The sequence below is a fragment of the Athene cunicularia genome, assembly GCF_003259725.1.
Source record: "Athene cunicularia isolate RWA chromosome 8 unlocalized genomic scaffold, athCun1 chr8_part1, whole genome shotgun sequence".
Classification (NCBI taxonomy): domain Eukaryota; kingdom Metazoa; phylum Chordata; class Aves; order Strigiformes; family Strigidae; genus Athene; species Athene cunicularia.
Window position 1 is genome coordinate 6,589,894 of NW_020799109.1, and position 19,056 is coordinate 6,608,949.

At 38.2% G+C, this 19,056-nt stretch overlaps 1 protein-coding gene across 3 annotated transcripts in view; it reads left to right on the forward strand.

Moving 5' to 3' along the window:
- SLC1A7 (solute carrier family 1 member 7) overlaps positions 1-14,753 on the forward strand; it is a 56,512-nt gene extending 41,759 nt beyond the window's left edge. The window contains exons 8-11 of one of the 3 annotated variants that reach the window (XM_026854486.1): positions 4,366-4,560; positions 7,711-7,845; positions 11,450-11,549; positions 13,882-14,753. In XM_026854486.1, the coding sequence (XP_026710287.1) occupies positions 4,366-4,560; positions 7,711-7,845; positions 11,450-11,549; positions 13,882-14,040 (589 nt within the window). In that variant the 3' untranslated portion in view covers positions 14,041-14,753. Of the gene's footprint in view, positions 1-4,365; positions 4,561-7,710; positions 7,846-11,449; positions 11,550-13,584 lie in introns of all 3 variants that reach the window. The other 2 variants (XM_026854485.1, XM_026854484.1) reach the window with 2 other exon arrangements.
- The last annotated feature ends 4,303 nt before the right edge of the window (positions 14,754-19,056 follow it).

Sequence of the window (19,056 nt, forward strand, 5' to 3'; positions counted from 1 at the left end):
ACAGGCAAAATTCCTCTATTTTAGCTTTCCCTGTTCCAGTGGCAAGAGGCAATTTTATTTTTCTAGGTCATCTTTCCATATCATTAGTGAATTAAAGCAGCATCTTTTCAGTGGTACATCCCATCGAAAGAAGCAATTTTCATCTTCTCTGAAGACAAATAATAAAACATGAGTTTTTCAAGGGTTTTACTGCTTATGAAACACTAAGAACTTGGCTATTGCACAGTGTAAATTTAAAACAGATTTAGCAAAAGGGAGATGAGATCAGTTTGTTGATTTTTTTTTGAGCAAATATCAAAATGCATTTGAATGATAAGATAAACAGAGCAGGCTGAACAGCTGTTCTTCCATGGTGACTAGCTGTCTTTGTGGCTTGCACTACTAAGAGCTTGACCTGATCTAGCATTAGCTTATGCTCAGTCTCTGCAGCTGCAGCATTTTAGCCCAAAATTGAGATAAGACTTTAAAAATGTATTTTTAATTGTTAAGAGTTAGTGCTGGGAGAAGATACGTCTCAGCTGAAAGCTTTAGGACAGTTTTTAAAAGACTTAACAGATTAAGATCACTTCTTTAGAGTATTTTTTCCTCCTAATAAATGTTACGTGTCAGGCTTTCATGTTACTACTCCACTGTTTAACACTAGATAAGGCAGCTTTCAAAAAAACAAACTTCACCTAATTTAAGTGGAAAGACAAATTAAAGTATTTATTTGAGAATTTTTTCTTCAGCCATTGCAATTATATATTAATATAGATCAACAATGACAGTAGAAGTTTTCTTTTTCATTGTCACCTGTAAGCTACAAATAGCCAAAGCCTTAAATAAGACACTATTTTTTGATATGTGCTAGATGATACATTATGAGTAACAATGAACCATCACTGAACAAGATAATCTCTCCTGGATACTCCACATAACTTTTGTCACCTGTATATAGGCAAAGTTCATTCAGATTGAAATGGGCGCTGAAAAGGTAATCAGGGATGTAAAGTAGCAATCTCGTAAGAGAAGACTTTAAAAAGTCTGATTGGGTCAATCCAGGCTGAGAGGTGACAAAACCAATTTCTAACAATAAGTGTAACAGCTGGACTGATTTGTGCATGGAGAAATGCATAAAGCACATAAAATCAAATTTAGTGTAAATTGAAAAGAGTACCTCTAGATCATAAATCAAATTTCTCATCTGATCAGTGAATTATGGAAAGACTTTCAGTAGGAATAGTTAGGACAAACAGTCTACTAGCTTTAAGAAACAGTGTCACAAAGTTGAGTGAGACTGTATGTAGTAGTTGCCTGTGCTAGGAAGATACAGAATCTTTGACCTGGAAACTTGCTTCCTTTCAATATCTTGCACAATGTTTTTCATAATTACGGCATTCTACTCATTACATTCTGCCCGTTTTCTTTTTTATTATAATATTTAATAAACAACAAAACCAACATCTATTTATGTGCCCTAGAAATTTTACTTCTAACAGCACAAAATTAAAATGAAAAAAACCCACCTGACTGTGAGATAATGTACAAGTTTAAAAGTTGAATTCTTGCAAAAGAAGTGCCATACATTCTGTTTACAACACTGGAAAGAGATCTAGTATTTGCTGGTTGTGCCACTGGTGTTATGGGATTGTTTTGCACAATCTTTGTCACATCTCAACCAAAACAGAAGATTGTCAGTCAGTTAAAATTTGCATGTGTCATAGCTCAGCTCTCTGCCCTTGGAAGAGGAAGACATTTGGGTTTCAAATTCTGGTACATCAATGTGTGGGCGAGTTAGAAAGGACTTATAATTACGTTTTTCTCCTCTTTTTTGCACAAAAAAAAAATACATAGGGTTTTGTTACAGAGAAGTCAAATGGATGAATAAAGACTGTGTTCAAAAACAAGTAGTCCTCCACAACTGAAGTAGCTCTAGGGAAGGGAGACAATGAATAATAAGTTTAGTAATTGCTTCCTGGCCATGCCTATAGTTAAGAACATCTAGAAGTGCTACTGTGACAGTCTGCTCCTAGTTTCAGCTGAACCAGAAGTCTCAGTTCTACGCTATCTGTGGGCCCCAGGCTCACCCTTTTATTTTATGAACATTTAATGGTAAACAAGACATTGAGAATTTCAGTATTCACAAATGAATGTGTGAAAAATGATAGGCATGCCCAAGAGAGAAATGACATCTAATGTGTAGTTTGGGGGGTGACGCTCTGCTGTGTTTGTTTTTTGAAGTAAATATTGATTAAATATTAGGACTGCTGAAATGAAAAAGTTTAATATACCCCTGTTACCAGAGGTAATCACTTTTCTATTGTTTTCTTTCCCTTTCAGTTTATTTGCATACTTAAAGAGAATTATTTTTGTCCAGATTTTCATGGAAGTGACTGCCAGTCTGTAATAAATCATTCACCAGTCAAACTTTATAAGGTTACAGAAAACAGAGATATGGTAATGAAAGCATAGACTGTTTTCTGCTGTGTTTCTATTGCAGGAAGCTACTTTTCCTTTCCAAACACTGCTACTTTCCTCAAACAACAGCTTGCACAAATACAAAATGACAACTCCTACTCATGGAAACATTTTGCTAATGCATTCCTGCAAACTCCGGGTTATGTTTTCAGAGTTGTCAGAATCTCTCTGTGCTTTTGTAGGTCATTTGTAATGACGGAGAAAGAATTTGTAGACCAAATGTATTGTCTTCAATTAAGAACAGATAATGGTCATTATAAGATTTAGATATGAGACCCACATTGCTGATGTGAGGCTCACAACACACAGCAACTACAAGACCTCAACTGCCCAAAGATGCAGTACACCATTAGTGGAAAGATGCCCTGTATTTCATGACTAGGGGCATGTAGATCACATGAGAATAGAACATTAAAGGCCTCAGTATCATGATACCAATATTTATCCTGTAACTACTTACCTCTTTAAAGAGGTAACTTTGGAATAATTTTGAGGGAGTTTGCTATTTTACATCTCTTTAAATAGTCTCAGATACTGAGCAGTATATTAAAATGAGTATCATAACACGGAAAGTATTTTGCCATTTGTATATTTTCTTCAGTGGTATTACTTATTTTCCATACAAACTGACATACTATAAAAAATACCATCTCACTCCCTTGAACGAAGTTTCATTACTCATGACATATTAGAGAATGTGACACCACAGCAAAATGCAGAATGTTACAACAAGGCTGACAAAATATAAACATGTTTTGGTGTGTTACTATTTAAAGATGCATGCATCTTATTGAAAATGAATTAGTTTATGACGAGATAATATTTAATTAATTGCCTCAGTGAAAACAAAAATCATTTTTTTAGAGAGTATGAAATGGAGGGTTGAAGTTGGGAAGGGGTCAAACTCATTTTAAAATTAGTACTTGTCTAATAGTCTTAGACTATTCCACTTCATTCCATACCATTCTACATACATACATATTTATGTATTTTTTACATATGCATACATTATTGTATGACCTGCAATTATGTGATTGCTATATGATCACACAGAGACATGGGCAGATCTGTCCCAGAGGAGAAATGGGCTTGTATATTCCTGAATACAGGAGCTTGGTCTGTAACTTTTATTTTCAGGCATGCTGTTGATAAGATCTTTGCCTAACCCCTTGCAGAAATGCATTATGAATTCTGCGATGAATTAATGCATTCTGTGGCAAAAGAAGGAGTAGTTTCTTGGTCAGTGCTGTTGCCCACTGGGATGTTTTAGAGTTTAACCTAAGCAGCATTCCAATGTCTTGTAAGCTGTCACTGCCACTGTAATTCATTGCCTAAAAATGCTCATCTAATTACCATCAATATGCAATAAGAACTGGAACAATCCCTAAGGGCTTCTATATAGCATTTTCTTACAATGAGTGAAGAGCCTTTCTTGCTTTATACCTTTCCTTGGTTTATGGTTACTCTTGCTGTTTAAAAATGGCTTTCTATTTCAGAAGGCTTGAATGTAAACCTTTTTAGAAACCATGAGTGTACAACAGTTTTCAGAGATTTTACTAATATCCTGCACAGGGTGTTTCCCCTGTCTTGCATTTCAGTGTACAAGACTGCCTTTGCAGAATTTCTGTCCCTTTTCTCCAGAAAGAGGGAAAGAGAGAACAACACTTTTGGTTTGGGGGAAGCAAAATTGGCACTAACACTAGCATTTTTACATATAACTCTCTTTATCCTCCCTCGAGCAAAGGAGTGAGTTACACGGCAAGTGAGTATACATGCAGACCAAGGAAGGAGATGCAGTGCTCAGATGGTTAGTGTAAAATTTACCCTGCCTTGAGAAGGTTTGCTACTACTTGTTCTGTTCCCCAGAAATAAATATAATTCAGTATGTGCTTCTCTGCTGTTTTGCAGCTCAGCCACACTACCTATCACTTTCAAGTGTTTGTTGGAGAATAACCATGTGGACAGAAGGATTGCAAGGTTTGTGCTGCCTGTGGGAGCCACCATCAACATGGATGGGACGGCGCTCTACGAGGCAGTGGCTGCCATCTTTATTGCTCAAGTAAACAACTATGAGCTGGACTTTGGGCAGATTATTACTATAAGGTATAAACCTCAAATTCCAGATGCTGCAATTTACTTGTCTTGTTGAGTCTGACACCATTACGATTCTTGTATGTAGCAATGTTCAGAACAAAACTCATCTTTGCTATTATCAAAGGATGCACTCCTCGTAGGATGGTTATTTTTAAGTAATGCAGAGATCAGGGACTGTGCAAAGAGAAATTGTACTGGTACTGTCCAGCAGAAGCATGTAGACACTGGGAAACATGTTTCTATTTGAGTGTAACTGTCATTTTTAATTTTAGGCAATCCATTAATCATCTAGGATTGGAACATTTTATTATTATTGGTGTTTAAAACACTATTTTAAACATCATAATTGTTTTCAACTTTGTCTGGTTTGCATCCTTACATGAGAGTAAAAGGTTGAAAAATGCAAAACTAGAAGTCCTGTATCAGATAACAGGGAATAGCATGTGTTAGGAAGCTCTGTCAAGCCTCGGAGGAGCAGAGGAACAGGGAAGGCAGACAGATGCTACTATCAGGGCAGGTTTTCATGAAGATGTCATATCACTCACATATCATTTTTTAAATGTCTTCTCTGCTGCTTGTTAAAGCAGGAAACTTCATAAACAACCATGCTCTCAGTGGGTAGAGAATGCTATAGTTGCATACTCTGTCCTTGAAAGGTCTGTAATGGATCCAAAAGACTAGAAGATCCAGCTAAACAATTACTGCCAGAATAATTCCAGTGGCTGCCAAAGAATGCCTCAGGGACTGAAACCTGCAGGCTTCCAGCAGGGAACAAATGATTAGAAAAACATTCCTCATAGTCAGAACCTTGTGCAACATATTTGAGATCTGCTTACCTACCCACCCAGTGACCTCATTACTGCCCCATTTACACTGCTGGGCCTTGCCCATCTTCTGCTGGACTTGAAAACCCTCATGACAAGAAGAGGAGAGTTCTGAAACTAACCCTAGATGACAGCTGAGGTTTGTTAATGGGCTTCAGGCAAGATCTGGTTGGACTAGAAGCAGAAGAAATAAATTGTGCCCATATAAGCTCGTGCTTCAGGCTTGCTCTCTCTGAAAATTATTGGAATGACCCTGTGCTAAAATTCAGTCTTCAGTGATTTTGAATTTGGAGATGTATTTAGCATGTGGTTCCAAAATATGGCCCAGATCATGGGCAGATTTTACATACACCTTGAAGTGGAGAATGGTGATTTTAAGAATGAAGGAGAAAGAGGGTGATAGTAAATGGAAAGAAGGTTAAGTTCTAGTTTTCTCTTAACAGAACCCTATTTCATCTTTCACTCCCCATATTAAGTGCTAGTACATAAGGACCAGGCAGAAGACAGTGAAAGGAAAACACAAATGAAGATTGGAAAAATCCAATAAAGGAAAATAAATAAAAAGACTCACAAAAGAAGAGGATAAATAGGAAATCACGGTGGATTCAGTACCTTGAATATCTGAAGCCAAATTCTAACGTTATTCTATGGGCCAAACCTGCCCCAGATCTTGATACTTTAGCACCTGGAGATTTAAAATTCAAATATTCCTGAGAACCAGAATATTTTTGCCAGAGGGGAAAAAAAAATGTTAGAAAAATGATCAGTCTACTTTTCTCATAGTTTGTAAAATCCAGGTTGACAGTTTATATCAATGTGATTACGCAAACCTAGATGTAACAGAGAAAGAGTAAAGATCCTATTCTCATTAGTTGAACATATTATAGAAAGAGACATCTACATTAAGGTCAAAATTGAATGGAATAACAAATCAGCTTGCCTGTACAATCTTGGTTAAACATTCCTGGTTTTGCTCCCAGTTAAGTCATGAGATTTTGTGGCCTGAACTGACTTAGAAGGCAGGAGTCCTAATCAGCTAGCCAGTTTATAGCACTAACTGGAGAACCTTTTCATGTTCATTACATTTATCTCTTATTCAATTACTGAGCTTCTGTCTCTTCCTTTCTATCTATACTCTGCATAACACAATGCTATTAGGATGCTATACAAGCTAACTTTTTCAAAATGTAGTTTTAAGTCTTTCTCATTCCTCATCACACCCACAAGCAAATGTATTTTTTTTATTGCAGGAAAGGGGTCTAGTTATAAATACTGATGCTGCTCTACATGTACACTGTACAGCTGTGAGCAAGATATGGGATATCTCTGTGTCTCAGTTTTCATATGGGTGAACACTGTTAACCTCATTTTCCATCATAGGAGGTTGATGAGACTTAACTGCTTGCCAAAATCTCTGAAATTCTGGATTGATGAATGCAGTGGATTATCTGTATATGCTTTATGTCTTCCTTTTACAATTGTCAACTTTTGGTTTTTGTCTTTCTGCTGGATGGCCTAGCTCTTGGAAGTGGCCAGATGGGCGGAAATGAATATATCCAGTCACTTTTGGTCCTGGAGAAAGGAATGAAATCCCTTCCCTAAAAATAGCATTATGAAAAAAAACGTTAAGCCTGCCAGGTCCACTCTTGCCCTGGTCTCCCATTCATTTCTGCTTGCCTGGCTGAAAAAATGGTGTGAAGGTCAAGTAAAAATACTTTCCAGAAAATGAAGAGGTACAGTCACATTCACGCTTGCTTCATATTTAGATCCAAGTATGCAAAGCCATGTGCTATGCAAGGACTTCACCCTTGGCCCAGCCTCTTTACCCTTGGCCTAGCCTCTTTGTGATGGATTGACATTAAACACCCTAGCTGCAGCCAGCCACGGATTTGCCTGGCACAGGAACTGCCGATGACGACTCAGAGATGTCTGCTGGGAGCTCTGCTGCCAAGGGTGAAGCAGCGGTGAGGAGTGCTGGCAGATTCATGGCACACAGCGCTGCGTGGTGCCATGACCTATGAGAAGCTGACATAACTCAGAGAAGCCCACAGCCTGGCTGCCCCCCTTTCTCTGCACTTGTGATATTAAGAGATAACAGAACTGTCCCACAAGTGCCAAAGCTGCAAAGGTAAAGGGGGAGAATTTAGCACTGGGCAGACAGTTTGGCCTGTTCTTGCTCTCTAACCTGGCTTCTGTCCACAAAACACTGGCACTTCTTGCAGTGGCTTGTGTAAGAAGGATTATGGTTTAGGAAAGCTCCTGTAGAAACAAGGTGTGGTTTGTTGCAGAGCAACCCATTACTGGTAAAGCTTCTTCCTTTCTTTCTTTGTTAAAGTATCACAGCAACAGCTGCCAGCATAGGTGCTGCAGGTATCCCGCAAGCCGGCCTGGTGACAATGGTCATTGTTCTGACCTCGGTTGGGCTCCCAACAGATGATATCACGTTGATTATTGCCGTCGACTGGGCACTGTAAGTAACATTAAGCTTTTGAGGTTTCCAGCATGGCAACATTGCTAAAAAGGCAAATGGTCTCCAGGGGTACAGTAATACAGATATACATATAAATACATAGGAAGTAATTATGTTGCTTGAAATGGTGGTAATATGGCCTCAGATTAAATACTCTGCTAAAGTGGACATAATATTGAAAAAAAAGACACAAACAAATGAGAGAGTCTAGATGAGACAGGGACAATAAGACCTACATGGAAACTGCTGAAGAAGCAGAGTTCATTTAGTCTAAAACCAGAGCAGGCTGAAAGAGTTCACCGCAGCAGTTTCTGATATAGATAAGATTGTCCTGAAGAGGACAGTGATCAATTGTACTTTACATTCACAAGGGGGGAGGATGAAGTAGATCAAAATAACTACCTTGTCAGATCATGGGAAAACTTAAGAATGATTTTTATCTAGAAAGATAGTCAAGCAATGGAAGTGGCTCCCTGTTTTGCAAGTGCAGCCATTCTGTAGAGAGGTTACTTTGCTGCATCCCTAATCACTGAGGATTTAGCAGCAGAGGCAGAGGAAGAGTAGCTTTAAAAATTCATAAGGATTGGTTTATTTGAACTCTTAACTTCTATGTAATGTCCATAAATCAATCGAACAATTTTGAAAAGTCTAGGAAGATGAATTGTAAAATACTGGTCCCTAGCTCATTAGTATTCCAATTAACTATATAACTAGTGTACGCATTCACAAGGAAACAGTCAAAATTATTTTTTATTTAATCTATATAAAATATAACTCCATTAATACAGTGGAGTTTCATTACATCAAGATTCTGGGTAAAAATGTGTTACAAGTCCATTCTGTTATGTATCCTATTTTATTCAAGTTTAAGCCCCTGATTTTTTGTACAAAAAATTGTGAGAATAAATGATTTACTTTCCTGTTTAGTGTAATAGAATACTATTACTATTATTATTATTACTATTAATAGGAGTCATGAATGTTGTGTTGTATGCATATTTTAAGACATATTTTATTTTAGGAACATTCTTCAGTGAAGGATATGTGCTGTGGGCACCTAAACTTGGGAATGGCAGTTCAGATTTTAATAAAGCAGTCTTTCTAATGCTAGTCAATGAAGCTCAACAGTTAACGATGCACAACAAAATCAAAGTATTTTAAGCTCTATTACAAGAGCCTTTTCCCTCTATATTGCTCAGTTTTCACCCAGTTCTTGCAACATCAACTTTTCATGTTTTTCCAGGAAGTCTTCCAGCGTATATGGGAATTATGCTTCTTTTTGTGTTACAAAACTTCTCAAAACAACAGACAAAAACTTTTTCAGGCTATAGTTCCAGATGGTATTTAAAAGTGAGCAAGGAACAGACCCAATTTTCTGTCTTTTGCAGATGACCTTTCATACAAAAATGTATATTTCTATATTTCGGCACTTGGTGGTTTCATGAGCCTGCAGATGCAAAGTGTCAACATGGTTGACATGATGAATATTTTCAGTATTAGTTTTGGAAGTACTGGAGTATGAAGAATTCTTAAAGAAGGCTGGTTAGATGATCTCACGAGACTGAAATACCCATTACAATGCACTGCAGGTATTATAACTCGTTTAGGTAGCCATAACATGTATGTGAACGTCATACCTTTAGCTAGTGCCTAGAGACATAAAGAAAATCAAAACATCTCAGCTAATTCATTAAACACAAGGTTAAAGTTTTTCATCTTTAATAATATCTAAGGCCAAAACACCACGGCAACACTCATGCCTCACATGTTTGCACTGAAGCCAATGCCACTAAGAGCAGGTTGGCCTCTTAGTGTAGAAATGTCAGTGGTGTGCGGTGGGGTTCTACTCATGGGTAGTGCAGACTACTCTGTACACACAGAAACATGGAATAGAACTGGTCAAGCAACGTGCTAGGCAATCCATTTTCTTAAGAGTTTTACCGTGGTGCACTGTTTCCTCAGATAAATCCCATCTCCAGAAGAGTTGCTAATCAGAGCTCAAAAGGGCGTGCAAACTCTTGAGCTATATTCATACAGCTTCTTTTCTAACACAGCTGACTCTTTGCACAATCCAAAATTAACAACTCAGAATATGCTTCCAAGAACAAAAATTTGATGATCAACCAAGGAAAAAAAAAGTCTATTGTAACAGGAACAGCTATCAATATGTGCTGTAACAGTATTTTTTCCTGATTAACATATTCTTGTGGGAATTTTCCTCAAGGCAAAACCCCAAATCGGAATTGCAGGAATTAGAAAAATGGATTCAGCAAACAAGTGTAGGACTGGGTCCTGGAGTCAACAACCACATCCAGGTGTAGGCTGTAGAATATTATTGCTTAAGTTACTTGTAACTGCATGTACAATTTGGGCAACTACACACACAAATACCCTTTCATGCAGGAACTTTCATGCTAATTAGGCAAGCAACCGCATAAACATTTGCATACATAGAGTACATGCCTAAAATATCTGAAAAAAATCAGCACACAGTTTCAATTCTTTTCTATATTAAGACACAGGATCAGAAATCTGGGCAGTGTTGATATTGGACAGTCACTGACTTTCATAAGCCAAACATCTGGAGATTTCTGAACCTCCACTTTATAACCTACATTTATAAATCAAGTTACTAATATGACACAGTTTTCAGATATGTATGTTTTTCTTGGAAAAGACGTAATATATTTCAGGCTTAAAAGCTGTATCGTCTACTTGAAATCTCATCAATTTTAACTAATAGATTCCAAGCTGTTTCAAGTATAATACTTGTCTATGACAACTACCTACTTTTGTGTATTTACAGTCTATATTTTAATAGATTTATTTTTTAGACAGTGGGTAGAAGGTGTAAACAGGGAAGAAATGATCCCATAAATGAATAAATGAAAAACCGTGAAACAGTATATATACAAACTATTGTCAAGCATACAAATTTAAATTTGAAAAGATATCTGAAAATGAATCTTTAAGAGCTACTGGTAGCCATAGCAACCATAGATTTTTCAGAAATGAAATTATTTAAACATGGTCAGTGCCTGCTTGGTTTGTGATTGTAGTTATTTAGCAATCTTCAGAATAATTTTGATTGTATTCTGCACATTCTGCCAATACAATAATCTTCTTAACTAGCACTTTGGTTGCTGAGATTGGGACCTTGATAACTAATATAAGGTACTGGTTGTACTGGCTGCCCTCTACTTGTATTGAATTAAGACATTTGCAGCACCTGCCTCCAAATCAGGCCATAGTACTGGACCTTAACATAAAACTCGGACATAAATGCAGTCTTGATCTGCTGTGTTAAATGTTATTAGTGCTGAATCAGCTTGCATGTATAGGAAGGTATAGCTGCTCTACTTAGCTCAGTTACAAATTAAAAGACGTGGCAGCACAGCGCACTGAGCTCAGAAAAGGCTGGAAAACCCAACTGAGCAGCTCAGTAACTAGTGGCCGCCCCGTGCCAAACTCCTTACTACTATTTCTAAACTTGTTAGCTCATAAAAACAGCAAAACAGGCCTTCAGCTATAATTACTGCAGTGATAAAGGCAAAGGAATAGACCCGAAGAGCCAACAACTTACCCTTACTATTTCATTTTCCAGAGACAGGTTTAGAACAATGATCAATGTTCTGGGAGACGCGCTGGCTGCTGGGATCATGGCCCACATCTGCCGGAAGGAGTTTATCAAGGACGGTGATGAGGTAACAACACCATGAGCCAGGGTGTACCAGCGTGTGCCGTATTACAGCAAAGAATCTGCGAGCTCTCAGCCTCCCACATTGTGTTTCATCTAGTTTTATCAAAGGTGTTTCAGAGAGAGGACAGAATTGGGCAATGTGCTGCTTAGCCAGATGGGGTAGAGGGGTCCCTGTGTCTGGCACGCTGGGGCTGGGAGCAGGAGAAGCAGCTGTACTGTCCTGCAAATGCATGAGATACTGGAACTGCAAGTCCCACACTCAGTACCTAAGTCCTGACTGACCAGTATGTCACCCTTCTTCTAAAAATGTGACCAGCAACAGAGCAGGGTGACAAATGACCTTGAGTATCTGTGTGTAGAGGAAGGTAAAGGTATATATGAGTGTGTATATGCATAACCAATAATCTCACAACAAAAGCAACCACCCTCTGTGTTAGCATCACCTGAAGCCACCAATGCAACAATTTCCTCTCTGGACTAGCACAAGCACATTGCTCTATTCTAGACTTCATTCTTAGGCATTTCATTACTCCTACATTTAAAGCAAGTCCCTCCTTAAATCTTTGTTTTTCCTTCTCTATACCTCATTCCATAGACCACACATACCTCTGTATTCTGCCCCTGCCTCCCTCCACTCCTATGCTTTTTTTCCTTCCTCCTTGGCATGCATCATTCACACTTTCCTTGTATCAGGAACTCCTTCTCATGCTCTTCCTTCAGATCCTTGACAAAGGAGATTCCTAATTCCATGAGCCCATCATGATTGGAGGTGCTAATCTCCAACCATTTCTGCTCATGGCAGACTCTCACTACCTTTCTTCCACAAAGACAGATTAGTTTATGCAGAAAAGTTTCTTCATCAGGGCTGATTTTCACAAGGCATATTTCATTTCTGTGCATCATTTGTAGTATTCTACAAAGAACAGCAGTATTAATAGCAAAGTTTTATTTCTATTATTATTTCTCCCATTTTACAGTCAGTCTTTCCAGTAAATCCCATTCTCACGCCTTCCTGCAACATGCATTTACAATTCCTGCTCTTTCAAGTTTTATATAGAAAGACAGGCCTTATCCTCTGAGGTACTTAGCACCTGCAGTAATTACTGATGACAGAATTAGGCCTGAATATATGGGCTACACATATAGCTAGCTACTAAAAAAATGAACATACAACCTAAAGCTAAAGTATGCCATCCATTACAAAGCCAGAAGTGTAGACTGAGCTCCTGCATAACACAGGCCTCCTGACATTTCACTGCTGTATTTAGAACTCAGAACTCAAGATGAGATGTTTCAAGAATATAAAATCCCTCCTAAGGGATGAGATTTTTCTTTGCATTGTGCTCTGTAATTGTATTAAAATATACCATTAGTCTGCCATACATTTTGGCTGCATGATTTGTGGAGTTAGTAATGTATACCCAAAGGCCAAATTTTCTCAGCTGCAAGCCCACTTATTTTCTCTGCCAGTATTTACATCATTTTCCCTACCAGAACTTCTGGTTTGATTTAAAGGACACTTCAATACTGAACATAAATCAGTCAATAAAATCCTCTTTATTTCTTCTGAAAGAATGCAAACTGAAAAGACAGGTGTTAGTTTATTGGGTAAGAAGAAAGGCAGAAGGTGACAACAAATGACTTAGTGGTCTATGTAACTGCACTCAAGAGCAGGCACTGCCCAAAGCTCAGCATACTAGTCATTGAGAATTTGTATCTTTTAAACTCAGCCCTGAAATTCTAGTCTTTGTTTATCCTACTTATATTGCTTTACTGATGCAAGCAGTTATTACTGTGAATATAAGTTAAATTAGAGTTGTTACAGAATTTACATTTTTAAATACTTAGAGACACTTTCACTTTATCCAGATGGTGCAAAGATGCTTTAGTGTATGAGAAACAGGTCCTGGAAGTCTATGGAGGCCCTAGATAATCCTGGTGAATGTAAAGCAGACCACAGGCTCTAAGAGTAAAAATTCCTTTCCTGTTGTATACAGCAAACAGTGGCAGTATTCCAGATCTTACTGCTTTTCACATAGGTGCCATTGATCTGTGAAACTAAGCCTATTAACATCCATCAGATTGTGGCTTACCAGAGAAATGGCTGTGTGAAGACCATGAATGACTCTCGTGGACCAGAAACAGTGAAAGGGTTTCAGCACCACATACCCGTACAAGTGGAGCAAGAAGAAAGTCCAGTGGAGAATCACACTAAGAAATCCAACAGTAAAGACCACTGCACTATTGAAATAAATGAACTAGAAACAAATGTGTAACTGCTACACTCGGTGGTATCTCATACCCCTGTGACCTGATACCCAATCTCTACCTCACAGCTGGAAGAGGGACTCTTTGCCTTGAACAGGAAAATGTGGGATTACTGCCACCCTGCTTGTACTGGAGCTAGGAGACCAGCTGTGAACGTCAGGAAAGGCACACAGCTTGCAAGAGACATGGGCTTCTTTAAGTGGAAGACTTTAATACTGAAAAATTGACTAATGGACAACTACTGGTTTATTCTGCACTCATTTGACTTCGATACAGCATTTGACACTCCTTTGGCTTTTTTTAAAAGGTGGTGTTTTTTTATTTAACCCTTTTTGGTTTTCTAACCAAAGCCTTTTTTGGGGAATCTCAGTAATTATAAATATTGTATTTATGTAGATTTTTTGCTATGTGAAAATGTTTCACCAAAACTGCTAAAGATACTAATTTTGTCTAATATTCACTAAATATAGAGTTTGTGCTTAGTTTTAGAACAGCAGTAAGAAAAATCACACGGATTTCCTGATCTTAAGGAGTTCCATATATTACTAAGTACCACTTCAAGCAGAGGTGAAGCAAAGTATGCATTTTTGCAAGAAAGCACATTAAGGTAATTCTGATGGACAGCCTTCAGAGACAGGCATTCAAGTGTGATATATAACACAAAGAATTCCTAGGTCACTGCAGAGCACACTTTGCCTTCCAAGTGCCAGATTTATGAACCTTTTTTTAACCTAACTCTTCAGTAGAGTCAGTACCATGTACATGCAGTGGCAGAGGCAATGTGAGCCCTAATCCATAAACAGTGGTGCTAATGTGTCCTCTCCTGTAATCTGTAGCCTGATCTACTGTAAATATGTATAAACCCAAAACTCAAGCTCGTGAACCATACGCTTCATCCTAAGGGCAGACTGAATACAAACTGGAACCTGATGATGCTGAGTAATATTGGGGTTTTGTGAGGAGTTTGCTGTGAAAACTGGCCCATTATTTCTCATAATTCAGTGGTTGATCTACATTGACAGTTACTCCCTTTCCACTATCTACTGAATCTTTCAGTTACAATAAAATCTGCTGAGTATGTTTCCAATGTTTGTGATAGAGAACATTTTTAATAAACCTGCCATTTAAAAACAGGCTGTCTGTGCACTTCTACTATTAGTGTCTTCTTATTTCTCTGCCAAAATGAAGAGTGAAAGTGAGGAGACCTTTTCAAAAGTTGGGATTCAATCCAGAGATTACATACTAGTTCATACCAATACACTTGACATATTATATTTAGCTACTTGTGGCATATCAGTTTCAGATAGCATGTGCCTGGTATTATAATATGCTCCTCTCATCTGCAGAGAAAAAATAAACCAGTCAAAAAGGACAATTTCTGCACTCACCAGGAGCAAAAGTGTTTCATGCATGTGGTTAATGGTTTTCCTGGGAATTGCATATTCATCTCTTCTCTTGAGGGTTCCTGTTCAGACCATTTCTTTTGTCATGCACTAGATAGTTGCCTCAGAGGCTGTAGTACAGGTAGTTTAAATATCAAATGGTAAAGCTAGAAAGAACAAACACACATCTTATTTGCCTATAATTCTTCAGAAATTATGTATTACTTTGAAAATACATACAGCTAGTAACTATTTTCCTGATTTGATCCTAGAATGAGAACAACAAACACAGAACACAAAAAACAGGGAAAAACTGAAATTATTCAGAACAATTTACTCCTGAACAAGTCCTGTAATGGACCTGCTCTACAGAGTGCCATTAAAATGGGCGATTTGGGAGAGCTGAGGCTGGTCTGTGCCTCTCTGAATGGGCAGAAGCACTAGCTGACAAACACAGCATCTGATACTTTCATCTCAGCAGCACTGGCACCTCCAGGAGGTCCTCTTCATCCTTCCCCAGTTGTCCATTCCTCCCTGCACTGCCTCCCCTCCTCTCCCAGCTGTACAGCCCCTATTATTTATGAGGCCAGACGAAGAATCAGATGAGAAGTATTTTTAATTCAAACCAGTTCACATATGTTTTTAGCACAGTCCTAACAGACAGTTGTGTCAACACAAGTGAAGAGGTGACACAGGGACAAGAACAAGCAGCCAGGGACAAAACAGCATAAGTGCATGTGGAGAGAGCAGGATCTCTGCACGCTGACTTTGCCAGCAAGAAAAACCTAACATAAAGTTTCAACTTCACACAGTCAATTACAGCTATGTGAAGTGATAGTAAAATCTTGCCAGTCATCTACCACTTTACAATCACTTTGCACAGATAAAAATGATGAAGAAAGAGGCCAAGTAGACCCAAGATCTGGAATGAGTAGTTCTGAACTAAGTGGTTTTGGATGAGTCTGCCCACACACCATGCCAAGGTGCCATGGTCTGCCAAGCAGAAAGTGCTGCTAGCTTTACCACCACCTTCTTCTCCAGCTACCTACAACCTTTGGCTTATTACAGAGTGCAAATCCTCTTGCATGCTTGCCTGAAACAGCTTACTTAGTCTGACGCTCTTCAGCTTAGTCATGTCTCAAGAGGTCTAAGCCAACTCCACTGCTAAGAAGCTGTGACTTCTACAAGGAGAACTTCTGATGAGATAAAGCATCAAAGACAAGAAGCAGCAGCTGGTGGTGCTACACAAGTCCTATACAACAGAGAAAACCACAATTTTGCCCTTTACACTCTGGCAAGTAGGGAATGCAGAAGTCTCATGGGTGTGAAGGGATATTTTAATGTAATTAACAGGCTGTTTTAAAGTTATCCTTCTGCATTCAAACTCTATTCAAAGTGTCCAGTTTTGCTTTGCAAATTTGAAATGCTTTTTTTGTTTGCTTGTTTACATTATATTGTTTGGATCTTTAAAACTTGGGTTATATACTAATACATGCCTCTCATTCAGCTGGGAAGAAGGCAGTGGTCCAGTTTCTCACCTGACCTTTATGATTTGTGGTATCCAATACTGCTAACTAGAGGCCTACAGCACGTTAAGTCTCTCTTCTGGTAAATATATGTTGCTTAGTGTAGCGTGACCTTGACTGGAGCATCTAACTACTACCACAGTCATTCTGTACCAAACATAAGACACGACTGTTAACTGGGGAGAGGCAAACACTGTTAAAATAATTTTTATGGTAAGTTTTCCCCCGTGTTAACTATTTTCTGTGTCTCATGATGTTTGTTGTCAAGCAGCTTGACACATGATGCAATTAGGCCAGCAGTAGGTTCCTTCCTGTGTTTTCCAGCCGTAATCACACTTTCTTCCAACAAAAATAATGAAGCTGTTGATTATCAAGTTAGAGTGCCAGATTTGTGCGGGTAAATATGTTCTCCTACTCTCAGAGCATAAAACCAAACATGTGACCTTTATAGTCTCAAAACTTTTATATTAAAAAAATCAATCAACCAATCAAAAACAATCAAATCACTAATTACACCAGTTTACATGGAATACTTTCAAGTATATTTAGAAATAATGTATTTCTTAACTGGTAATATTCAACCTTATTTTGAAGTTGCCTCCCATTTCTAAAAAGAAAGGGAACTTACCCAACTAAAGTATACTCAAGACACACTAGAGGAGAGTGTTGAGGAGGGAAAGACAATTAAGAAGGGTGGTGCACTGTATACAGCTATGGAAGAAATAATTTGGGAAGTAACCAAATTAACTCATATTTATCAGAGGCAGCTGTTTTATGCTGGTTAATTTGCAACTGCTCTAGAGATACTACTGAGACGAAAAAAAAACCACTGCAGATTGTTGTGGCATAAAACATCATTAAAGACATCTTAAAACAGGTTCTGGAGGATTTTGCCAATGCCAAGGAAGTTTTGAAATGTTGAATTGCTGTAATAAATCCTTGTGCAAGAATTAGAACTGGGAATAAGAGACACAACTAGAGCACTTATGCATCCCACTAACTCCCAAGAGCTTTTGGCTGTCAACCCAAATACCAAAGTTTATGGAACTAATACAGTTACTCATATTCTCAGCTAGCCTTAATTGATGCCACTTAAATGACTTAATTGCAGATAAGCTTATTTGTGCCACCTGAATATGTATCCCAACATACAAATAAGATGATCTAAATAATTAGCTGAAACATTAAATTGTAGACTCCTTCCATGCTACACTAGCAATTCTAAAGCCCTTAGAAAATACAGTAATTCTGTAACATCCATTAGATGAACTCTCACTTTCAATTCTACAATAATTTTGGTCTCTTTTTAACAGCAGTGAACTGATTTGTAATACTTTCAAAGTAGACGGAAAGTTTCATCTTCAAGCCAGATGGTTAATCTTGGAAATTACTTCAGTCCTTTCTGTGCTTTCCATAAAAATGAGGTAACTACTAACAGAAGGTGCTTGATGTGTGCAAGCAAAATGTGTAACCTGGGAAATGAACTGAACTTGGAAAACTCAGGCTGCCTTTGATCTTGTCCAATGCGAAGTACTCCTGTGCCTGTGTCTGTGCTGAACGACCAGGTGCATTTTTACATCAGGACAGCTATTTTTCATTACAGACACAGTGGCAATGAGGAATTGGTGGTTTTCCCCTCCAGGCACTAAGTTGGCTGAGATCACAGCCCTCCAGCTGAGGACTAAATATAGTGAGGAGACAAAGCAACGTAAATTTTTCTATAGGGATGCTACTGCTGACTATCTTGCAGCGAGGAAGCAATCTTTTTGCAATAATAATGACTGGAAAATATCTGATTTTGCTGCATTTGGAAAAGAGGCCCCAGAATAGACAAATTTAATGCATCCATTCACTAAGGTCTGAGCTGCAAATGAAATACATTGTATTAAAATTCTCACTTTAGCCTATGATTTCACATACCACTAAGGAGGCAATATATGCTCAAAACTACATTCTTCACTACTTTGGAGCATACTGATTGATACTTCTGGAACTTATAAGAGGATTTGTCTCACAAAACCCCAAATGGATGAGATCAATAGAACAGGAAGGGTGGTCACTGCTTATATTCAGTTTGTTACTCACTATCATCTCAGACTTCTCATGTGATCTCATGGTCAAGTGACCACAAGAATGCAGGGTTTGCTTCCATCTATAAACAGAGAAAAAGTGGTTTTCTAATTCAACAGGGTGTTGCATGATAAGGATAAATCAGCTGAAGACTGAGACAGTTACATAACACATTAAAGGGGACTCATGATCACCTTGGATTAGCCACTTCTGTCTGTCTGGAAGCAATAGTCACAAAGATCACTACTCACAATATTCACAGGAA